This window comes from Gossypium hirsutum, chromosome A10 (assembly GCF_007990345.1).
Source record: "Gossypium hirsutum isolate 1008001.06 chromosome A10, Gossypium_hirsutum_v2.1, whole genome shotgun sequence".
In the NCBI taxonomy this organism is placed as follows: Eukaryota; Viridiplantae; Streptophyta; class Magnoliopsida; order Malvales; family Malvaceae; genus Gossypium; species Gossypium hirsutum.
In genome coordinates, this window is record NC_053433.1 from 116,923,883 (window position 1) to 116,948,174 (window position 24,292).

General features: G+C 31.7%; 3 protein-coding genes across 3 annotated transcripts; 1 reads left to right on the forward strand and 2 right to left on the reverse strand.

The window, feature by feature from the left end:
* Positions 1-501: 501 nt before the first annotated feature.
* On the reverse strand, positions 502-2,483 carry LOC107934984 (nematode resistance protein-like HSPRO2). Its single transcript, XM_016867509.2, has one exon. It carries the CDS (start codon positions 2,101-2,103, stop codon positions 682-684), a length of 1,422 nt encoding a protein of 473 aa, XP_016722998.2. The 5' UTR covers positions 2,104-2,483; the 3' UTR covers positions 502-681.
* Positions 2,484-13,888: 11,405 nt separating this feature from the next.
* LOC107943968 (60S acidic ribosomal protein P0) lies at positions 13,889-16,443 on the reverse strand. Its single transcript, XM_016877786.2, has 5 exons — positions 15,965-16,443; positions 15,796-15,864; positions 14,746-14,844; positions 14,263-14,655; positions 13,889-14,179 (listed from the first exon to the last, which is right to left on the reverse strand). Exons 1-5 carry the CDS (start codon positions 16,220-16,222, stop codon positions 14,033-14,035), a joined length of 966 nt encoding a protein of 321 aa, XP_016733275.1. The 5' UTR covers positions 16,223-16,443; the 3' UTR covers positions 13,889-14,032.
* A 1,990-nt stretch (positions 16,444-18,433) lies between these two features.
* LOC107943966 (syntaxin-31) lies at positions 18,434-20,954 on the forward strand. Its single transcript, XM_016877785.2, has 6 exons — positions 18,434-18,824; positions 19,059-19,309; positions 19,395-19,540; positions 19,847-19,885; positions 20,163-20,360; positions 20,510-20,954. The coding sequence occupies exons 1-6, from the start codon at positions 18,461-18,463 to the stop codon at positions 20,667-20,669; spliced, it is 1,158 nt and encodes a 385-aa protein (XP_016733274.1). The 5' UTR covers positions 18,434-18,460; the 3' UTR covers positions 20,670-20,954.
* The last annotated feature ends 3,338 nt before the right edge of the window (positions 20,955-24,292 follow it).

Sequence of the window (24,292 nt, forward strand, 5' to 3'; positions counted from 1 at the left end):
ACGATATGTATGGGGGATGGGAGTAAAATGATTCAAACCCATGCTAAATGAGTATTTAACAAAAGTTTTAACCATCGCTCTATATTAGTCAAGATAAAAATATCAAAACAAGGAAAAGAGAGCCACCTTAAAGGGTATTCCAAGCCGAGATGAAATTAAGGTAAAGTAAGAAGGTTGAAGGTAAGGAGAGAGAGAGTCCCTTCTTTGTGGAAGTTAAAGATTTTATACTCTTAGCTCTTTAAGTACCACATGTCACTTCCTTATTAATGGGTAAGGGACAAATGGCTAAGTGGCCTGCCATTATGGATTTAGATAGGGTGAAGATTGAGCGTGCTTTCAATTATTTCAAATGAAACATGACAATTGAGGTTAAAAGTGATGATTGTTGAATGAAATTCACACGAACCTACATAAATGTTAAACTGAATATTTTCGAAGAATGTGCTTTAAAAGCAAGTTCAAGAAATATGTTCGAAATGATGTATCTGAGGGTTGAAGATATAACAATAATAAGTTGAATTTTCCATTTTAATTGTACAAAAATTTTATGATATACACAATAATTGACTCCCAAACATCAACACTACAAAGAATAATTATTTTTTTTAATTTTTGTTTTATCTCTTAAACCAAATTAAAATTTTAAACTTTCCAAAATCAAAATGAGAATGCCAAAGCAACTCACTTCTTAATCCACCGAGTCAACCCAGACCCACCCTGCCCACGACTCCAAAACTCGCCCAAAAACGTCTTGGCCGCATCCAAACTAGGGAAATAAGTAGGCTCCAAGAATATCTGACTCAACGAGTCACCCGAGTCAGAACTCGTCACGACTCGGTTCCCTTTAGCTTCCAAGCTCCCCATAACCACCACCAGCACTTGCTTGTACCCATAAAAGAACCGTTTCAAGGCTCCTTCGATGGCTTGCAAGGCTTGTACCAAAAACACCTTATTACCCTCCTGCTTCTCTGCGTACAGTTTCATTGCAGCTTCTTGAATCCTGGGTCCACCTTTAGGGTCTACTTCCACCCCCAAAATAAACGGAACCTTATGTTTTAATTCCTTGGACATTTTGGTAATTTCAACTAACCCTTTCGATCTGAAACAAAGCGCTTCCGTTTCGTTCACCGATTTTATCATTAATTGGCTTTTGAGACGAAGGAAATCGTCAGGGTCCATTAACAAGTGGAGATCTTCGATTTCCGATAGAAGCTTCCAGATCTTTTCTGTTAAGTAACCGTCGTTCGCGGCGGTTTCGAAGTTACCGGCGTCGATTCTCAAAACGATGCGTTTCAACACTTGTTTCGCTGTTTGGATCCACGCTTCGAGGATCTGGTGTACGGTGTAAAGCGTCACGTTCTCGTGGTTGTCGACGTGATCGTACGGACTCTTCTTCACCGCGTGGAGTTCGTTCGGCTTGCAAACGGCGTCGTAATCCAAGTTGGGTTTACCGGATAAGTTCGGTTCTCCTAATCCGAGAGTGTACGGACACCGCCTCATCTCACACTCAATGGAATAAAGGATTTTCTCCGCCACATCCTCGGATTTCTGCCACGTGGCGAGCCGCGGTAGCAAGCTGGATTCGCTGGTCCGGTTCACCACCGTGGTTTCTCCATGGACCTTCCAAACCTCGGTGGAGCTACACTCACGAGCAAGCACACCGTTCGACGATGTCAAATCAACGATCGGAGCCGTTCCCGCCGTCGTTTTATCTTCGTTTTCATCTTCACATATCATAGCGATAAGTTCGATCTGACTCGTGGCAAGCGACTCAAGTCGACGCGTCCACTCCCGGCGATTCGAATACGGTCTAGGATCCGATAAAACGATCGAAATGAACCGGAAGGTAATCTCCAAAGCATGCAAAGCCGGTTTCAAAACGACCTCGTTCTGCCAAGCTGGAAACTCCTTTGCCTCCCATAACATCCTCAGCTCCGGTAAACGAAGATAGTACTCATAAGCCGATGAAGCCGAAGCCGAAGTCGAAAGCGGAGACGACATATTCAACAACCGAAGCGGCGTCGGAATGGACAATTTCGAGGATTTGTTGCTAATATCTGAAGAAACCATCTTTGCTTTCCAATCTAAATCAACCATTTTCATCAAACGAACAAAAAATGGAAATTTTTAGAAAATTAATTATTTGTGATTTTAAGGTTTTGTATTTTTTTTGACTTAAAGAGATGAAGAGAGATTGGGTATTTATAAGGCAAGCAAAAAAGACAAGGCGTGTGGAATGCCAGAAGAACAAGGATTTCTCCAATTTATTTTAATTTTTAATTAATTTTAATTTAATTTTTGAAATGAAGCTTATCCAAAATTGAATTTTCAGACCGAACCTTGGAACTGAACAGTGGTCGTGTTAGAAAGTGATGTCATGAGGTGTGTTCGGAAAAGTGGAAGCGAACGGTTCCAAATTGGACTTTGGTCGTTTTATTTTGTTTATTTTTAATTAATTAATTAAAAGTCCGCCTTAATGGCCAAGAAATTCAAAGAGTCAGGCTTTTTGGGCTAGTCGATCAACTACATTTTTACTTGGCTTATCTCATTTGTCTCTCCACCAATTTTCTTTTGCCACTTGGTCTTTATTATTTCAATTGTTGATAAAGATTTAGTTCGGTTGACACGACCATTATTACGATAGAAAAGATATAATTTCATCATTCTAAAAGCCTACATCCTTATAAATTTTAAAGAATTAAATTAAATTTTTATCATTTTAAGGATGACCAAGTACAATTTTATTTTTATTAATTTAAAATTTTAAAAGACCTAAGTAATTTTTTTTTATTTTAAAAAGGGTCGGGGCCTTTGCCATAATTACGCCCTTGTTTGAGGTTTGAAGGGTTTATGGATAGTTTCGTAAATATATCGAAAAATAATTTATTTCTTTAACTAATAATGTTTTGCTCAACGATAAGTTTGAGGCTGTAAAAACTTAGTTTTACCCCTTCTGTTTTAAGTTCAATCACGTGAGTCGTGTCAATATTTATATTTCTAACTTTTTTTTCGTTGTTGCAAACAAAAACTTAAGTTTCATCCCTACAATTGAATAACTTAATTTCTTCTACAAACCTAAATTTTTTTATAAAAAAATAATTTTTAAAAAATAAATAAGCTTATTAAAATCGAACAATTAAAATGAAAATGATTATTAGCAGAAATTGCCCAAAATGGAAGTTATAAAGTTGAATAAAAAAATGTATAATTTATCTCAAAACAAAAACGTGGGACTAACAATTATTTTCAGAAAAGCAAAGAGGATTACAAACACATATTTCGCATTTTGTAACTTGGTTTTTTTTTTTGTCAATTTTGAAATGTTTTGATATTACATCAAATCCAATTAGAAGTTCTATATTTGTATAGTTATTTTATTTGAGTCTAATATTATTGATATAATTAGTCAAAAAATTTGTACATTTGAATATTTTCTTATGCTTTATATGAAATATCCACATTTTTTGGAAAACCCCAAATTAACATTCAAAAGAAGAGTCAAAGTAATAATTCCCAAAACATATAATTCAATTAGATATTATTTTTTGAAAAAAAAATAAGAAAATTACTATGATAAGCATGTATGAAAAATATTCGATATTAAGAAAAAGTTAAAGGGTTGACAGATGCCGAGTATAATAAAAATGAGGATAAGTTACTAGGAGGCATAACTTCGCCTCATCACTAGTTGTTCTTGGTATGTATCAGTAAGTACCGCTTAACTACCTACCATGGTGGTCTTGAATGATTATGCTTGATGATGCTATACTTGGATTTTCAATCGACAATTTATCAGAGTTTAGTTTTGTCCAACCTTGATACCTACATCAATTGTGATAAATAAATCTACTGATAAAGTTATAAAAGTAGAAAAATTAAAATAAGAGGATTAAATTTCATATTTTAGGATAGTAAAAGGACTAAAACCAGAATAAGACCAAACATTTATTTCTAAGCAATTCATGGGATTGCTTCCTCAATCTTCGGTCAGTGTTCTCGCAAACAGACACGTCCTCCTTTGAGTCAAATGTCAACCACTTACCTGCTGACTTATCCAAAAATCATCCAATCTTCATCAACTATTTACGACTATGCCATTGCCTACCTTATTTATTGACTTGAAAGCTGCCTAATAAATAACACAGTTCATATTTTTGTTTTTCTGGCAAACGAACAAAGTTTTTGTAGCTAATATTGGACCAAATAAATGATGAAAAGTCAAATTCATAGAAGATTTAATTGAAAGGTTTAATTGAAGGCCAAATTAGTCAAATAAGATTTAACTCGCAAGTTGATGTTGGCAAACTTGGAGACATTTGTAGCATGGATTATGACATTGTAATTCATCAAATATTGCATGGATTAAGAACTAGTGTGTTGGCCTGATAATCAAAGTCTTTACCGTCTCATGTATAGTTTGGGTTTGAATCGCGTTGCCGTTAAAGTTTTACCCTCCTCTTATAATTCATCAAAAAAATATTACATGCATTTAATTCATCTGTATAACACAAATAATTTTTTAACTCCAATTTGATTCTAAATTAGCACAAATAATAATTATTTTTAAAAGTTTTTTTTGAAGAATAATAAAATCGAACAAAATCCATCCATGATAGTAAATTTAGAATCTCAACTTTTTTTTTCCTCAAGTTATCTATCGGAGTGAGTCTAGTAACTAATCATCTACATTTTGTAGGTCCATTAAAGAGTAGATGCTAACCACGAATTTTAAAACTACTCTATACCCAGAGTGAGGATCGAACTCTCAAATTAATATTCGACCCAAAAAATATATTATACAAGCTTAGGAGAATCTAAAACTAATCCAATGCATTCAAAATTCTAACATGTGATTTTTTATTCATAAATGGATTGGATATGAAACAATTTGTTTATCTACTAATTTTGGCTTATTTTCCCATTTTAGCTCGAAGAAAAGAAGAATAATGAAATAGCCTTAAAAGCATGGACCAACCCCCACACTATTTTGTAGTGTATTAGTTGAATTGCATTTGGAATATGTAAATATTCTATGATGTATATGTTTGTAAATGGTGTTCAACCACCATAATGACTTGCCCAATTTTTATCTACAAATTCCCATACATCCTAATATTCTTGTGTGATAAGTTATGCAAATAAATTACTTGATGCTCATTGTTACCATGTGTTGCACGTTTAATAAGTTTGACATGATTTTGTTCATTCATAGTGTTAGAAGGGAATTTTGATTCTTTACAATGTATTAAAAAGAGTTAAAAAAAATTTCTATTTCTAACCATTGGTTTAAAAGTAGGATGAATGATTTAATTTTGATAGATAATATTTTTTGTTTTGAATAATTTTATTATAGTTTCTGATCATATCTGTTATTTCTAACACATTAATATTAAGAACTACCTATAATCCCTTCCCAATGCATAAATAGGAGGATAATGCATTTCAGCGCACTCAAACCCACGTCCTTCTACATTGGCGACAATGTCTATGCCAATCGAACTAACACTCAATCAACAATAATACTTAAATATAGCAGTGAATGTAAAGGAGATAAGCAGAAGCTCTGGCCCCTTAAAATTGAAAATTTTCGGTTAAGTCTCTTTAAGAATTATTAAATTTATAAATTTATATATGGTAAATTTGCACTTTGAGCTTGAAAATGAAATAATTATGTTTAGACATTTTTTGAAAATGATAACATCATAAACTAATACATGATAGAAATATATTTTAACCTCTTAAAAACTTATAATTTAATTTCGGTTCCTACTAAAATAATTTCTAAATTTGCCCCTACTTAAATAAGATTTATATGGTAAAAAGTTAGTTATATATTTTAATTTTTGTCAAATGTTTATTAGTCATTAAAGATATTTAAAATTTTAATCTTTTAGTTTTGTATTAAAAATTATTCAATTTGTCAAGGTGTCTTGAATGTCAAGTAGTTCGAGTCTTATTATATTATGTGTGAGGTTTTTTTTAGGTTATTCTGAGTTTATAATATATTTTAATTTTTAATTCATTATATTTTTGCATTGAGTTTATTTTAATCTAATTAAATTTCCTTTAAAATAAAATTTCATTTATTATCTATCCAAATTAATTAAATTATCCTTTAAATATTAGAACGTGCTAAATATTTGTATTTACTAAATAAAATTTATTTAAATAAATATTTTGAAAAGTAAAATAAATAAGTTTAACTTTTAGTTCAATTGACACTATTGTAGTATCTTAGAAAACATGGGTCAAAGGTTTCTGAACTGAAACAGTGATTGAACCGTTAGTTTACCGGTTCGATTAAATAAATTATTAATAATTTAAAATATTAAAAAATAAAAATATCTGATTCAATTAATTTTTTTCCTATTCAATCGATATATATAAATTCTCAAATCAACTTATCTAATAACTTTGTTCAGATCGATATCCAACCCCAATAATTGATTTCATCTGATTCAAACATTGATTTGAAATATGGTGGATAAATCATCCACCATTCCATTAGTTTATTTGCCCAGTGAAGCTTCCATTAATTAGACTCAATCTCCGCGTTTACCGCCTCAAAACAGCCATATCCGCCCAAAAGCCACCGCCTTTTACTCAAAACACGTGTCTTTTTCTTATTGCCCTTTCAGGAGCCGACTCGGCCCCGTATTGCCCTCCAACTCAGCCACGCTTTGTTTCCCAAATTACCACGCGCCGCACTACACGCGGCCGCCGTTTATATACAATGGGGGGGCAACGTTTGATAGAAAAATATGTGAACGCACCGCCCACTTTTTCTTCAATTATCCACTTTAAAATTTTAAAAGAGAAATCTGTGGACTATTACCGCATTCTTTTCTATAATAACTAAATGGATAATATTTCGATTAAATTTTAGCACAATTAAATTTTAGTACGATTGATAACCTTTAGGGTGAAATCAAAAAAAAATTTTAAAGGAGTCCGAAATTAAATTATAATTTTTATGATAATAAAAATATAATTTTACTATTTGAATAGCCTATATTTTATAATGTTTAAAGGATTAAATAATTATTTTAGTATTTTTAGGAGATAAAGCGTAATTTTATATTTATTAATTCAAATTTTAAAGGACTTAAATGAAAAAAAATTCTATCTTAGGGGCCCTTGTCAACACCCCTAGATATACCCCTGAATAACGTTATTGTACTTAAGTCTTAATTTAATTAGTATTCTTGTTATTTTAATGGTTAAGAGAATACGAGTATAAACATATTTAAGCACACACTATCCTTTAATTTAAATGTTGGGACAATATCAAAGTTAGAAACTTTATACAAAAGGATGAGATATTAAAATTTTGAGAAACGGAAATAAAAAATTTATTCTAAAAAAACTTAAATTATATTACTTATTTTTGGAAAGACCAAAATTACTATTTTTTTTCATTTATTTGAATGGTTAAAACATGCAAAATGAAAAATCAATACTCGAAAAGGATTATTAGTTAAATTATAAGCATCGATTATATATGTTTTTTTGACACAATGCCTATAATCACCCGTAATCTCTCCCAACCTATAAAGAGGATAATGCGTTTCATCACACTCAAACCCACATCTCTTACATTGACAACAATACATATACCAATTAAACTAATACTCAATCCGACATAGATAATTAAACTTAAATCAAAAGAATTCTAAATTAAAAACCTTCATCTTATTCAAATTTAGATGAGGAAGAATAAAAAAAGAGGGGTTATAGTTCACTTATTTATAGATGCTTTGCTGTGAGGTTAAGCAAAGGCTCCAATTTATGGAAATTCGTATTTATTAACTTTTTTTAAAAAAAAATTGTCTGAAAAAAAACACAAAGATTTGGCTTAGCCGTCATTACATTTTTTTTTTAAAGAAAAGAATTTGAATCTTCTCACCTTTAATAAAAAAAAGAAATTACAAATAATAATAATAATCTGAAAATTGGTTTGCAATAAAATAACATTATGATGAAAAAGACTTAAAAGCAGACCGGCTAAAAGAGCAACATGATTATCAACTCAAATGTTTTGCTTTACTTTTATTGTTATTTTTTATTAAATTTAATGTTGTTATTATTATAATAATATAAGAGAATTTTATGTTTCATGTTTTGTCGATTTTCTGTCTGATTTAGTTCCCATTCTTGCTAACCTGTCTCCTTTATCCAAAATTAACTTTGTCGTGTTAAAGTTAAATTTAAATTTATCAATTATATTATCCATAAACTTTTTCTTCTAATTTGCTGCTTTTTTTTAATTTTTTTAAAAATATATAAATATATAAATTAGAATCCTTAATGGATTGATAATTTTAATTTTAATTTGAGTTTTAAAATTTTCGAATAATTTTAGTTTGAATTAATTTGAGTTTATATAATTTTGAATCTAATTAAGATTTAAATTTGATTTATTTTGAATTTGAATTGTTTTGAGTTCGAGATATTCGGCTTTGAGGTTTGGAACTTTCGGGTCATGTTATTACGAGTTTAAAACATATCAAGTTTCAATCCCTTTAAATTTCAATTATTTTCAATATAAGTTATTTTGAGTTTCGAACAATTTTAAATTTGAATTTAATATGCTATTAATTTTTATCTTAAAATAGAATTAAATCAAATTTTTAAATTTAATATTTAATTAAAACTAATAAGATTAGCATATTTATTGTCAATGAAAGAGGGCATAGGTTTGAGTGCGCTGAAACGCATTATCTTCCTATTTACAGATTATGGAGAGGCTATGAGTAATTCTAGACATTGTATTAAAAAGAACAGATATGATCAGAACATATAATAATTTAAAAAAATATATTTGAATATTAGGGTTAGATTAGGGTTTATTTCAAAAGGAGGAAATTTTCATTGGAAATCGTCTAAAAACAACAAAAGCAAGCAAAGTATATATATATAATTAATATTGTTTTGGGGTTTGATTTGTTGATGCTTTCAACAACCAAAAGATCTAGAAGTTTCTTTTGAGTCAAAATTCTAAAAAAAAAAAAGGGAAGAAGAACGACTTGTCTTAATGTTGAACACATCCCCAAGTTAGATGTTAATTATACTTATCTTGAAGTAACCTAAGATGAGGTTAAGCATGAAATTTAAAATTAATTAGGAGAAAATTTAAATAGAATTCAAGATTTAATTAATGTGATCTTCCTCAATCCATTTGTAACTTTAATGCCCCTTTGGTTAGGTCAGGTTGGTTTTCCTTCGAATAAATTTGGGTTGAGTTAATTTTAATTTTAATTCTAAAATTTTTGGATTATTTTTGTTCAGGTCAATTTCGGGTTTAGTTTTCTCCTTTTAGGTTCAGGATGTTTGGGTTTAAGTTATTTTTGGTTTCGATCATTTATGTTTAAAATTCAATTTTTTCATATTGATCCATTATGGATTCAAGTCATTTTATCTGTGGTTAGTGTAAAAACAGCGGTGATTGTGAGATTAAATACTGTAGCGTGAGACAAAAAATAAGCTAAACATATCATACCGCACCCTATCACCCATCTAACCCACGCTGAGTTTTGATCAATTTAAGTTAAAGTCTTTTTTTAATTTAAGGTAATTTCTGATTTAGGTGAATTTGACTTTCAATTTGAATTCCTAATTCTTTTTATAATAAAATCAAATTGATGAGATAATTTTGTTTAAAAATTAAGATTTACTGGTGGATAGGCATTGAAGATAAAATTGTTGCGATTTGCCTCTAAAATCTTAAACAATTTTAAATTGATGGGACCCAAGTGTTAGTGAAGAATTAGGCAAAGAGCCCATCTCTTTAGCAGGCTTTCTATAGGGTATGCACTTAACACAAATTTGAACTTTAATTAGTGTTGTTATACCGATTAAAATCAAACCAAAATAATTAGTGTGCTTAATTGGGGTTTAATCATAATTCTTCTACACCCTTGAATTACAACTTCATTATTATGTGCCAATAAAGAAATCAACTAAAACCCAATGTTTAATTTAATTAATGGATTTGATAGATTTGGCAAAGATTTCGAGAAATTATACTGGGTTTAAATCGCATTATATGTGGGTCATGTTCGAATATATTGCGATTTTTAGTTTGTTTTTCTTTGTATTGAGTTAATTTTAATTCTAATTGATTAGTCAGTTGAGTCTTAATTCAATTGGTACTGTTGTTATTACAATAATCAGGAAGACGATAGTTTAAACACATTATAGATAGAAATAAGTATGGTATTAAAAGAAACTAATTAATAAAACATGTAATATTTGTGATTTGTACTATACTTAGGGTGGGTTTATATGGGCAGTGTGTTTACTTGCGATTAGTGTAAAAATATCGGTGGTAATGAAATTAGATACTGTAGAGATACTATAATATGAGATAAAAAGTAAACAAAGCACACCTCACCGTACCCCACTGCCTATCCGAACTCACCTTATACTTAAAAAAATAAAATTAGTCAAATATGTTTTTAAATTCTAACCTCTCATATGCCCAAAGTCCAAACTACCACTACCCTATTATGTAAAAAATGAAAATAGATATGATCCCACTTTGAAAATTTTGCCCATCCTCACAAATAATTGGTAAGTTGATTATCATAGGATCAATGCCACTTGGTAAATAAATTGGGCCATTAGGAAGCTAGACTTGTAGGACAAGTGTCCTAATTAAGACCTAGAAGATTATTAGTATAATTGGACCAAACTTTAGCCTAATCAATATTAATGAGCAATTATTTTAATCCAAATCAAGTTGATTATTGGTTATGCTAATTTTCAATGTTCTTGATCACGGTTTGATATCCAAATCAAGGTTTAATTTCAGTGGACTTAAACCACTTATCAAAATTGATAGTTTAATAATATATTAATAAAAAAGTATCATTTAAATTTAAATTTAATTAGAAGTTAATTTAATTATTCAAAATTGGCTCTCTTAAATGTTAAAAATACATTTATAAATAATGATAAAAAATTCAACTGGACTCATTTATTGTTCAAATGAATATTAAGATACTTGAATTTGGCTAACTCGATAGCTTGGGTTGCTTATCTTGAGAATGAATAAATAGAATTTCAACTCTCTTTTTTAATCGAACTCAAGTAATTTTCCAGCATAAGATTCTCATTTACATCCTTAGTCAAAACCATCTTCTTAATTCTTATAGTTGCTTAATTTTATGTTCTTTCGAGAGGTTAAAACTAAATAAACATTATTTACATAATTTCTAATTCGAATTTGAATAATGTGTAGAAATTTTTAAAAAAAATTAATTTGAGTTTGGATCATTATCCAACTTTTTAAATTTATGTATTAAATAATAATGAGTTGGATTTGATCTATTTGTAGGTATTTAGAGCAAAAACATTGAGTTTTAGGCTGGTGGGCAATATGGTTTGGGATTAGATCAATGTCTAGCTTTGAGTTCATATGTGGAACCTTGTGGCCAATAATTGCCCCTTTCATGCCAAAGATTATTTTAACAACTTGGACAAGTGGTTCAAGTCATCTCTTCTTCTTACGTTCCACCAAGTGCTTCTATTACTTTATAATGATATATTTCGATTATCTTTTCATAAATACAAAAATAAAAATAAAAATTCAGGACTTAATTCTATTTATTATAATTATTTATAAGGGATGATTATATATATATTATCCGAGAGATGATTTTTAATTGGGTTGATAATATTGAGATTCCGAATCTTTGAGCATTTAGGTTTGAGTCTCACCATATGTGAGTTATTCTCAGATTTTTTCTGGGTTTAAATCCATCATGTGTGAATTTTGTTTGGATATATTATTACACATGTATTATTTGTGATTTTACCTGTAATTGTACTAATGAAAAAACACATTAAAAGCTATTCTAAAATTAAAAACAAACCAATCTCAGAGTTTATTTCTTAATCTAAAACCTAAAAAAGAAGTTATAGATTGATTTGGATTAAACCTGCCAATTGAGTATGTCGAGTTGGATTTGGATCAAGTCAATTTGCATTTTAAAATTTTTGAGTCAATTTCAAGTTTAGGTCACTTAAGTTTGAGTCAATTATGAATTCAAATTGTTTCAATATCATGTCATTTTGAGTTTAGAGTTGTTTTGGATTCAAATCATTCAAGTATGAAGCTCGAGTATTCTAGATCAAGTCATTACAGGTTAAAGATTATTCACTTTAAGTTTGAATCATTTCAAAATTAGATTATTTTAAATTCGAATCATTTCGTATCCCAATCATTTATCTTTTATGACCAAATTGGATTGGATGGAGTTGATTGAATCAACTTCCTTTTTTTATAATCCATACCCATGCATTAGATAAACATATGTAGCCTAGGACTACAAAAACTCATCATCTATTACCACAAAAAATAAAGGATTAGAGTTGTTGGGGTCACTACTTCTTAATTCAAAAAAAGGCATCAACAATGCAACATATCATAGACTTTTTTGAACCAAATGAAATAAAATTTAGGACATTGCGTCACCTTGCTTGCTTGCTTCCTTGTTCCAACTTTGTTCCTAGATTTTGTTATTTCAACTTCTTAACTTATGGGGAAATAATAGATGGAGACTTTACAATTATTATTATAGTAAGTCACGAAAGGCCCAAATGCCATGAAGTTAGGGATGGATGGCAAAATAACCCGGGCCTGATGGGCTTTAATCCGACTTGATTTTATAGGATCGACCTTTTAGAAATAGAGTTTCGGTGATATGTCGAGACGGGTTTTAATTCTTCAACTAGTCAAGTCAATCTCGGTCAAAATTAGAAAAAAAAACCCATTTCGCCTTAAGATATTTACTAAAATACCTTTTATATAATTTAAGTTTAAAATATATGATAATAAAATTAATGTAATATTTGCTTTAGCATAATTATATCTAAAAAAGAATTAATAGTATCATTAAAAAAATTAGTATTCTATTTTGATAAAAATATAAAAAGTTAAAAGTCAAAGTAACATATCAATTTAATTTTTCGGGTTATTCAAAATCGAACAAACTAATATTTAAATTTGAATTAAATCAAAATTGAATTGCTAATGATAAACACTTAAGTTGTCAAAATTTGATTTCTAACATTGAATTTAATTTCTGAATTTTTTATCCCATTTTAATAATTTAAATTGTCTTCAATATTCCCTAGGTACTTGAAATGAATTTTTTTTATGCTTCAAGATTATAGTTCCCACTATTAATTTGTTACTTGAATTTTTTTTTTTAATTTGCAAACAGTGGTTGCTCATCAATTTAGAATTAGTACAAAGAGGGATCGACCAAAACACTTCTTATTTGGCTTTTTTGGGTTGATAGCATGACATATATAGAAGAATAAGAATTTATTTGTCTTTCAAAGTTTATCATGGAATTTAACAAAGATCATTAAAATATCAGTTTGTTAAACAAGACAATATATTACTACTCTTGCGTTGGATCCGTATAAAGATTCAAATAAAGAGTCTAAGCAAATCTTAGAAGTTGGATCCATCTAAAGATTCAAATGAAGAGTCTAAGCAAATCTTAGGAGTTGGATCGTCTAAAGGATAAGCCGATGGATATAGGTTTTGGTATGTTTATTTAGTTTTCTAGGTTTTCCACCAAAAATAAAATAAAATTACATGATATTAGTTGACATTATTTAATCTAACATTAACCCTTCATTATAAATACAAATTTTAGAACACAAAAACCCAACATAATCCTATAACTCAAACCTGACACAATAATATTTGATCATAAAAAATAAAAAAAACTTTACCATCCTAAACCCTATCTGACAAAAACTAAAACTAACAATATAACCCAAATCCAAAGCAATCCACGCAGTTGACAGATCTATAACATATTATGTAGGAAACACTTTAACAAAATGGAAACTGAGATGTAGATAGAACTGGCAAAAAGACTAAATTAAGACTTCATAAATCATCCAAAACTTAGAGCAATCAAAGTACATCAACGAGAACTATGAGAAACAATAAAGCAGATAATGTAAACTGTCAATAATCCTATATGTTTATGCTTTAATACAAATAACCTTAGTCGAAGAGACTGAATCCCATATCGTCATCAGACTCTTCTTCAGGTTCAGGTTTCTTTTCCTCCTCGGCAGGGGCAGCAGCAGGAGCAGCACCACCACCACCACCAGCAACAGGGGCAGCGACAACAGCAAACTTACTTGGATCCTGGATTTATGCAGAACTTAATTTAGATAACAACATTATGGAATTCCAAAAGTATAAGACGAGATAAAGGGTGAATTCCATACCGCCAAGTACTCCTTCACTTTATCAGCCTGGGGGAAGGAATACTCAGTTGCAACAGCAACGGCCAATACATTCTTGTAGCCATTGATGAACATGTGTGGTGCAGCAGCCAGGGTTGGGTACGAGATGGCGAGAGACAATGCCGTAACCATGGAGACACCAGTAGCGAATTTCTCAATCAGGTCATCCTCAGTAAGGTCAAGCACCTCAGGGCTAAAGACTGACCCATTGTCATAAACAGACAAGACAACAAGACCGTATGAGAATGGCCTAATTCCGAGCTTGGCAAGAAGTGCAGCCTCAGAAGAACCAACCTTGTCACCCTTCTTGATAAGCTCAACGGGAGTGATAATTTCAACAGTACCTTTGTTAATCTTGGTGGGAATATTGAGCACCTACAACGTAATCAAAAATTGATAATAAGAATTAAGCAATCATGAAGAACAGACATAACAAGCAAAACACTACCAGGATATAGCCAGTACCTGGAAGAAAGAGGTCTGTGATGGGTCAAGACCAGTGTTGCCGGGTGGAACAACCACATCAATAGGTGCAACCAGACCAACACGAGCAGGAGCTCCAACCTGTTCATAAAATAATATGATATTAGAACAAACACACAAAAGTGACAGCAAGAAACAACTACTAGATCAAGTAAAATTGAACTTCAAAACATCAAACATCAAAAATCACAATTGCAAAGTTTATAACTGTGAAAACACACAGAATACAACTCAACAATGAGAATGGAGACTTTATCTGTTTGGTTAATTCAAGCATAAACAAATACACTAATGAATCAACTTATAAATTCAAAATAACAGCGGGCCAAATAGCATAATATGAGCTTCCATTGATAAAAGTAGCAGGAAAGCTCATTTACTAGAAGTCAGATTGCATTTTGCCCCTTCTAATAAAAAAATAGGCAAATTAGTCCTTATACATTAAATCAAAAAGCAAAAGAGCACTCTTAAAATTTTCATTTCATCTATTTATCCCTTTTGAAACTGATCCATGCACGACAACATCATCAACACATGGTCCAAGTAGCACATCATGAATACTTGTCTGGTTAATCCCTCAACCACGCCAAATTTCTTACAGTAAAAATGGATGAAAAATTTAACAAAAAAATCAGTTTACTCTTTGATCTAAAGTACATGTACTAATTTAGCTATGTTTTGAATAAAGAAGGCAAAATGCAATCCAAATCCTAGTGCAGAGTCACCATGATACTTTTACCAAATAGCATAATATGAGCTTAAATTCAATCTTAAAAATTCCAAAAATTTGATTTTTATCAATGAGAAAAACTATAAATACCTAAACCATTCATTTAGCTAACCATACTAAATTATAAATTACATAACAATAACTTTAGCCTCCTATGACTAAATGTTCTACAGATATAACAAAATCAAGTATTCCAAATTTCCACCAAGTATATAGACCCTAAAAGAATTGCCAAAACAATCCTAATATCAAATATCCAAACTTCCATTAATGAATAAAAGATTAACGTAAAAGCAATATACCTTGTATTTAGCTACTTCCTCACTGACTTCCTTCAAATCACCCTTAGTAAAGATCAAACCCACATTTCCCTGATTCAAAAACAACCAAAAAAGGGGTTACTTCAATTCATTCATTAAACACTAAAAAACCCAAAATTTATATACAAAAAGATTGAAACTTTTGAAGTACCTGAAGCAAAGGGATAAGGTTAAGGAAAGCTTGGTTCCCAGTCTTCTCAGCATGCATCCTAACAGACCTTTTCATCATAGTGTTCTTACCCATTAAAACAACTGAGTCGCCTCGGAGACCTTTCCGAATGTTCTGGAGCTGGTTCGAGCCAACATTGTCGGCTGCGGCGATCAAGATCTGCGTGTACTCATCTAAGAGCTGGCACAGTTTCGCGTCGTACGCGATTTTCTTTTCGGCCTTGGAGGGTTTCACTGCCATTTCGGGAATTGGTGAAAAAAGGTTTACAAAAGGGAAAAATCGAGGGCCAAGACGATGCCGGACGGTCGGTCAAGGCGGACAGCTGATTGGCGCCGTCTCTTTAACCTCTGATTTTGATGTTAGTAAAGAATGGAGATTAGGGTTACAGTTGGTTTATATAGTAGGACGGGAAATGAAAGGGGAATTAGGGTTTTGGGGGTTGTGATTGGATCGAACGGTTGAGATTAGTTCCGGGTATTTTTAATTGTTGGATTTGGTTCGGGTTTTGGGGACTTTTTGTTATATGGGCTTGGGCTTGGTTTTTAGGGTTTGGAGTAAAATAGGAAAATGACATGTTAGTAAATTTGGTTTTAGTCCCTCTAGTATATATAGTTTTTTACGGAAACCCATCCAAAAATTAAAGCTGCAACCAACCTACACAATGTTAGTCCTTGACCGTTTTCATTAGGGATGTAATTGAGTCAAGCCGAGTCTAAAAACTGTCAAGTTTCAGCTCGAAATTTAGAATTTGATACTCAATTCAAGTGAGCTCAATCGAACATTTGTTTTTGAGCTTGAGCTCGATTAAGTTCGTTTATTAATTTTTATACTCGATCTCGAACTAAAGCTCGAACTCAACTTGATAATTAAGCTTAGGTTAATAATATATATTGAGGCTTATGAGCTATTCGAGATAAGTATTACTAAGCTCATACTCAGCTCGATCGATAACAAGAGCTATTCAAACTCGAGCTCAGCTCAATAATTACGGAATAGAGTTTGAATTTCTTTCGAGTCAAACTTTAATATCTTGTGAGCACTAATATCTCATTTACACTTTTACCGTTATATGCTCCCATGATTCTACTTCCACTATATTAAGTCCATCGAACCATATTGGCATCTTTTTATTTACGAAACACTTTTCTAGAATATTGACATAATTAGCCCAAGTTGTTAACTTCCTTAACTATTTTTATTAAAATATTGACATTTATTTATTTAATAAACATCTTTTTTTAGAAAAAGTCATGCATGCATGATGAGTTAGAAAATAAAAAAATTTATGTAAAAATTTTGATTGAAATAATTTAGTGTATTAACCAGGGATTTAAATTGCGGTTACGGCCATATTTTTGGTTGGGCTGCGTTTATTGCGGTTGCGGACATAACGGATTCGATTGCAGTCATTGCGGGCATCGCGGTGTGAATTTTTTTAAAAATCGCACAACTTATTGTAAAACATAATAATTATAATTATAATTATAATTATAAAAAGTCACTTTTAATGATTTTTAAAGTTTTCTAACACTTATTGTAAAATAACGGGAATAGCAGCCCGTTATTGCCTCAATTGGCCGTTACCCGTTAAATTGCGACTGCGATCTATCGCTATTGGTGTGACTCTGCTTCACACAGCTATTTTCAACAGTAGTGGTTTCGGAAGGCGCCGCTACTGCTATATAGCAGCCGCTATTTCACTACTCGACCGCTATTTACATCCCTGTTATTAACTATTTAAGTTAACTAATACCATTATAAATATCGAGGAACCAAATGATACAAATTAAATTATAAAAATTAAAGCTTAATTTAAATTATAATAATTTGATATAAAATGTTAGACGACAAGTCATATTCATCGAGCTAACATGGCATCATCACACCAGACCATGTTAACATTGGAAGATCGCACTAAATCAAGGTTGTTTGAACTGGATTAGATCACGAATTAGTTAGGGTGTCAATCTAGAGAAGGGCATTGAACCGTTGACCCGGAAATTGATACAAATCGATTGAATTTGGCCAATATGGTTGAACCATGCGGATAAACCGATTGATCCGAATTTAAAATATTTTAATATTTTTATTTTTATAAATTTTTCAATGTCTTATCTAATCAAACTAGACAGAACGATGAATCGGTGACTTGACTGATTTGATTAACTATTTAATTATGAAAACCTTAACTAAAACTATCGAAAACTACCTATTGTTTTATATTATCATTAGTTAGACTGGATAGCTAATGCCGTGAATTAGAATGAATATTATTTTTCTTTAACTTTCGGAATGACATCATAGAACTAAAAATTAAATTTCTTAAAATTAAAGTATAGAGATTAAATATTAAAGTTGGGCATAATAGAGGGATTAAAACCTAAATTTAACCAAATATTGTAAGATGGCGGGCAGATTCATGAAGCTGACATGGAAACATCTCATTGGACCACGCTAACAACAGAAGAAACCATCCAAATGAATTTTGTTCAGATTTTTTCTCAGGTAACCGTTTCTCTCCAATTCCTTAATATAAGTCCTTTCACCGGCAGCCGCCAACCAATTCTCCCTTTCTCCGGCCGACTTAAACGACGCCGTTTCCCACCGCCCATGGCTTCCCCGTACAGAGATCGGACCGCCGAGTTCCGATCACTATCCCAAACGCTTCAAAAGCTCGGCGGAGGGATCTCAACCGTCAATCATAATAATAATCATCTCCAAGACGACCACGTTTCTAAATCACTGCCGTCTCTATCCTCCAGATCTGAGTTCAATAAAAAGGCTTCTTTAATCGGGTCGGGTATCCATGAAACCTCTCAAAAGATTGGTCGACTTGCTAAATGTAAGCCATTTCTTTTAATTGTTTTCTTAGCTTAATTTTTTTAAAAAGTTTTGCTTGTTATTCGATCCAATTCAAAAATATAGTAATCCAGATTTTAGCTCTTAAGAATAAAAAAAAGTTGATTAATTTATGTGCTATAGGTATAAATCCTAAGGATCAGATTAGTAGCTAGTTTTCAATTGGGATTTTGAAATGTTGTGAATTTTTTTATTGTTTTTAATGTAATTGTTGCAGTGGCGAAAAGGTCATCAATGTTCGATGATCCGGTTGTTGAAATACAAGAACTGACTGCGTTGATAAAAACTGATATTACCACCTTGAATATGGCACTTTCTGATTTACAAACACTTCAAAACATGGAGATTGCCGATGGGAATTACTCCGAGGATCGAATTGTTCATTCGACCACTGTTTGTGATGACTTGAAGAACAAGTTAATGGGTGCTACAAAGCATTTTCAAGATGTGTTGACTGCAAGAACTGAGGTTTCTTTATTATCTTGACTATCCTAGAATTGTAGTTTGTCTAATGAGAGTAGGAATTAATGAAGCATTATTTGTGGTTATGCAGAATATTAAAGCTCATGAAAATAGGAAACAGTTATTTTCTAAAAGTACAATAAGAGAGAACCCGTTTCAACATCAAACGAAATCCGTAACTGAGCCACCTCCTTGGTCTAGTTCTTCAAAGGTCCCCATGAGTTCACCACTGTTAGGGTAGGTACTCTCATTTCTTGGTGCTGCATTTAGGATATATAAATGAACATTGGAATAAGAAACTACTACGGTAGCTTTTACCCTGTCTTCATGTATAGGTGGCTGGATCAAGTCGTTTTCCAGCCATTATTTCTGAATCTAAAAGAATCTTTTCATTCGGCACAGTGCACTACAATTTACTCGATAACATTGAATATTATATTTCGTTAGACATTTAAGTTTGCTGATGTGCCAGTTTTTGCCAGTGCTAAATGATAGCTACTACTCTTGTTGTTTGACTAATGTATGTATTTTGTTTTTAACTAGACCGCCACAAAATGGAGTTCAAGCTGGAAGCCAACTGAGGTGTGTGTATTTGTTATATTTGATTGAAGTCCGGAGTTTATATTTTTTTTTCCCATAAATCAAGTGTTCTAGTTATTGATCATAATACTGAACTAGTTGCAGCAACATCTTTATGTCATCTTATGAAATTTAGACGTCTTGGTACTTATCCTTTACCACGCATTCAGATCGAACCCATGCTCCCTTTTTTAACTTTTATTTTATTTTATTTCTATGGGACTGATTATGGCTTTGTGTTTTCCCTATTTGTTATATTTTCCTCTACCGAAACTTGTAGACGAAGGCCAGCTGTGGATGGCACGCCTTCAAACCACATGGAAATGTCTATGTTGCAACAGGTAGTTCCCAGGCAAGAGGAATACTCTCAAGGTAGAGCAGTTGCACTTCAAAATGTGGAATCTACAATTTCAGAACTTAGTGGGATCTTTACACATCTAGCTACAATGGTTGCACATCAAGGAGAACTAGCTATCAGGTCTCTGCTCCTTTTACTCATATTTATTTGCTTATTTCCTTAAGGTTTAGAAATGGCAGTTACTACATCATTTCTCTTAGCATATCATTAGCTTGATATGCATTTTTAGTCGTTCAAGAATCTGCCTAATCGATATGACTTGTGAGCAGGATTGATGAAGGTATGGATCAATCATTAGCTAATGTCGAAGGTGCTCGTAGTGCTTTATTGAGGCATCTTAACCAAATATCATCAAATAGATGGCTTTTAATCAAGATATTTGCTGCAATCATCTTTTTTCTAGTGATCTTCGTCATCTTTGTAGCTTGAAGTGGTAACTTTGAGATTCCGACGCATACTTGTTATAACCACATGGCTTCGAGATTCTTGTAAGTGTTACTTTGTCATATTTTGTATATTCAATTGGCTTTGCCTTGATTTTCATATGGTCCTAGCTTGTAAAAAGTTGCAGGCATCTAGCTATGTTGAAAGTAGCAAAACTCCACCATACCTTAGTGCTTGTAACCATTCCATCTTGTGCTTAAAGAGGGTTGTTCGCGATAATTTGATATCATGTCATATGATTATTATAATCCAAAATGATTAATTTTCTTATCCCATCTTTTATACTATTTTTTATTGATCAGTTGTAGGTACTTGTTAGTGTTATATCTGACAATAGGTGATTTGTAGATATGTACCTTTGGAAATCCTTTTGCCAAGGGTGTCATAAATTGAATACACTATGTTCTCATTGAATAGTAAAGATGTCTAGGCATAAAGCCCCCACTGCCAGTCAAAGAAGCCAAAACCTGTCAACCCCGAGGTAGAAGATTCCTTTCTCGAGGCTGTATCAATATGTTCGGTCTTATGGCTGTAGAAGAAGAGCCTTTGCCTATATCCCAAGAACAAGGAGCTATCACCCAATGAAAGAATCTTCTCCCACTTGTGATCATGTTTAGTTTGAAAATCATAAATTCAACCACCATTAGTTCTGATGGTTTAATGACAATATTGTGAGACGCCACACAAAGATTTCCAACCAAATAAAAAAGATATTTCCTCTCAAAGGCATTACATGAAATCGGTGAGACAAAATTTACATCGAAACATACAATTTTCCATTGAAATAAATGGCATCAACTACTAGACCAAGATTCGGATTCGGAGTCCATGCTTTATCCCCAGGTTTCGCAAAAGTTAAAGGAGTTATAAAGCGAATAAATCGCTACAACTATACAATCAGTGTCGGACTCATCAAGACTTGAACATGATACTAGTTTGCTTATACAGAACTTAACACACTTCTTCTAGTGAACAATTTACTGAGTAGGTGAAAGCTAGTGAATCAAGTGAAAGAAGGGAAAGTCTAGCTCTTGACAATGGATTAAACAATTGAACTTCGAGACTGATGTTAATAGTTACAATCCAACCAATAGGACTTCTCTGACATCTCTTTCATCATAACTCTAAAAAATCGAGCTCGACAAAGATTTCTTCCAATATACTACAGAAATAACGTTTGATATCACGAGAACAATTTGATTAATTTTAAAAAATTAAAGATAAAATTCAAATATTTAAAAAAAGTTGAAAGGTAAATTTAACTAATAAAGAATAAATACCAAATTGATACCCTAAACAAAATTAGATATTAAAATAAAATACAAAAAATTTAGGCGACAACAATGGAACTCAATGCTCCTCAAGGCAATAATGCACACGGTCCAAGATAAAAGGAAATTTGTGGAATTTTTGTGATCTGATAGTTCCATGTGAGACTGAAAATGAGAGAAATTGCTATCACATTTTAAATTCCATCTAGGGTTTAAGCATACTTATTTGATTTGCAAAATGATAGGAAATCAAAGATACTTCTCTTTTAAAGTAAATTGCAGAATTTGTAAATAGTAATTTTTTGTTCATTAAATTGCAGCTTAAAAATGTATAAATTGCGAATGTTATCTTCTGAATCAGCAAATTTGGATCACGACGTCGCATCACATTCACAGGTATCTAGCCCCTCTAGGCTTTGCATTTTGACAAACTTTTTACAATAGAAACATAAAAGGACAAGCGAGGGCATAAAGGAACACTAGCCAGAGATAAAAATAAACAAGGGCAGCCCACACCCCACCTCAGGCTCACAGACCCTAAACCCCCAAACAGCAGAATAAAAAAGCAGAGCCCACCAGGAACAAAATTTGTCATGCTCCATTTATCCATTTATGTAATGAGTGGAGTACTATAGGATAGTGAAAGTTTGAGTTTCTTTGGTAGCATTTTATATGCTTCTTTGCATAATAAAAGATACCAATTACAAAACTTAGTTACCGATTTGATGATTTCTGCATGGATGGACAGCTCATGCAAATCAACTTTTCTGAAATCGAAGGGATATACATTGACGTGCTTAGTCTCTCCTTCGATATCATCCTTGTAGAATACTCTGACCAATTTTTCGGTCTTCAAACAATAAGCTGCAACATGGCTAGGTATTTCAAAATATGTGATTTTTAGGTCTCGTTAAAGGGTTGACAGATAGGTTTGAATTTGGACTGATTTAAAAGGTGTCATATATCTCCTTATATAATTTAATGTAGTGCTGTGGCTTCCATTCACTACCATCTTTCTCGTATACTTGAAACCCTCCTTCTTGGTTACAAGAACGAAGGGGGAAACTCTTGTAGTTCTTTTTCTCCATTTCCAATGTTTTGAAGAAAATATCATGTAGTTGGTGGTGGACACATTGTGAATGCTCCTGCCTTTCAAAATTGCTATTATACATTTATACCTCCAATCCCTTGTCAAATCTCCACTCATTGAACTCGAATTTTCGTCATATCCGTATTGGTTTACTAATTACCTACCTATAATCATTATTATTTAACATAATTAAATAAATTCTTCCACAAGTTAAACAAATAAAATAACAAAAACATGAAAAGTAAAGTATTATCTACTCCCATAGTCTTTCGACTAATATTGTTCTTCGGAAACAACTAATTTAACAATACATTTACACTGTTATAATCTTCGACAATGGTGCTAACAACTTCACCGCGTCATGACATACGTACACCAAGTAGAGAATTAGCATAAAATATAAGTAACTAAAAACGATTTTTACTACAAGTGTAACTGATCAGTTGTAATATTTATAAGTGTTACAATAAAACACTCCGAGTATTTTAAGATTAAACCCAATGAATTGCTAAATTGGTAAATGCATTTATCAAGTTATTACAAGTTAAGTAATTACTAGTATATTGAGTTAGAAATTATTAGTGCAAATTCAAATATAAATTGTTTATAAACTAAATTTAAATTATCAATTAAACTAATTTTTTTCCTATATATTGTTTTAGACAATGTAAATGATTAAAATGATAGGTACAATTGATTCGTTAATCACTAACTAAGCTAATAAACATATACTGATTATATTATTTGTCACCCTTAGCTAGAAATTTCCTCTAGATCTCACCTAGGCATAGAGATCTCCTCTCGGTCTCACTATTCGACACAATTATATCGAACTATCTAGTGATAAATTTTCCTTTCGACCTCGTTTCTCTAGATTTTTCACTAGAGACATCAATTCTAACATATGAAACATTTCGATATAAAAGAACAACCAAACAATCAAGCATAGACATTAACTCAATTTAACAATCGATTCATCAATTAACCAACAAGCAATATCAGCACATAAAAAAGCTTAACATCCAAATAAACATTTCATTGAACAGTTGATATGCACAATTTAAAGGTAAGAAAAAGAAATATTCATTTAGATGTGAAATCAATGACATCCAAAAGTTTAATTCATCTCCATTTACAAAAGTCTTTAACAAGAAAAAATGATTAAAACAACACAAAATAAAATTGATTCTAAAAAGAAAGGAAAAATCTGACGAAGACAATTATGCCTCACTTAAAATCTAACTTAA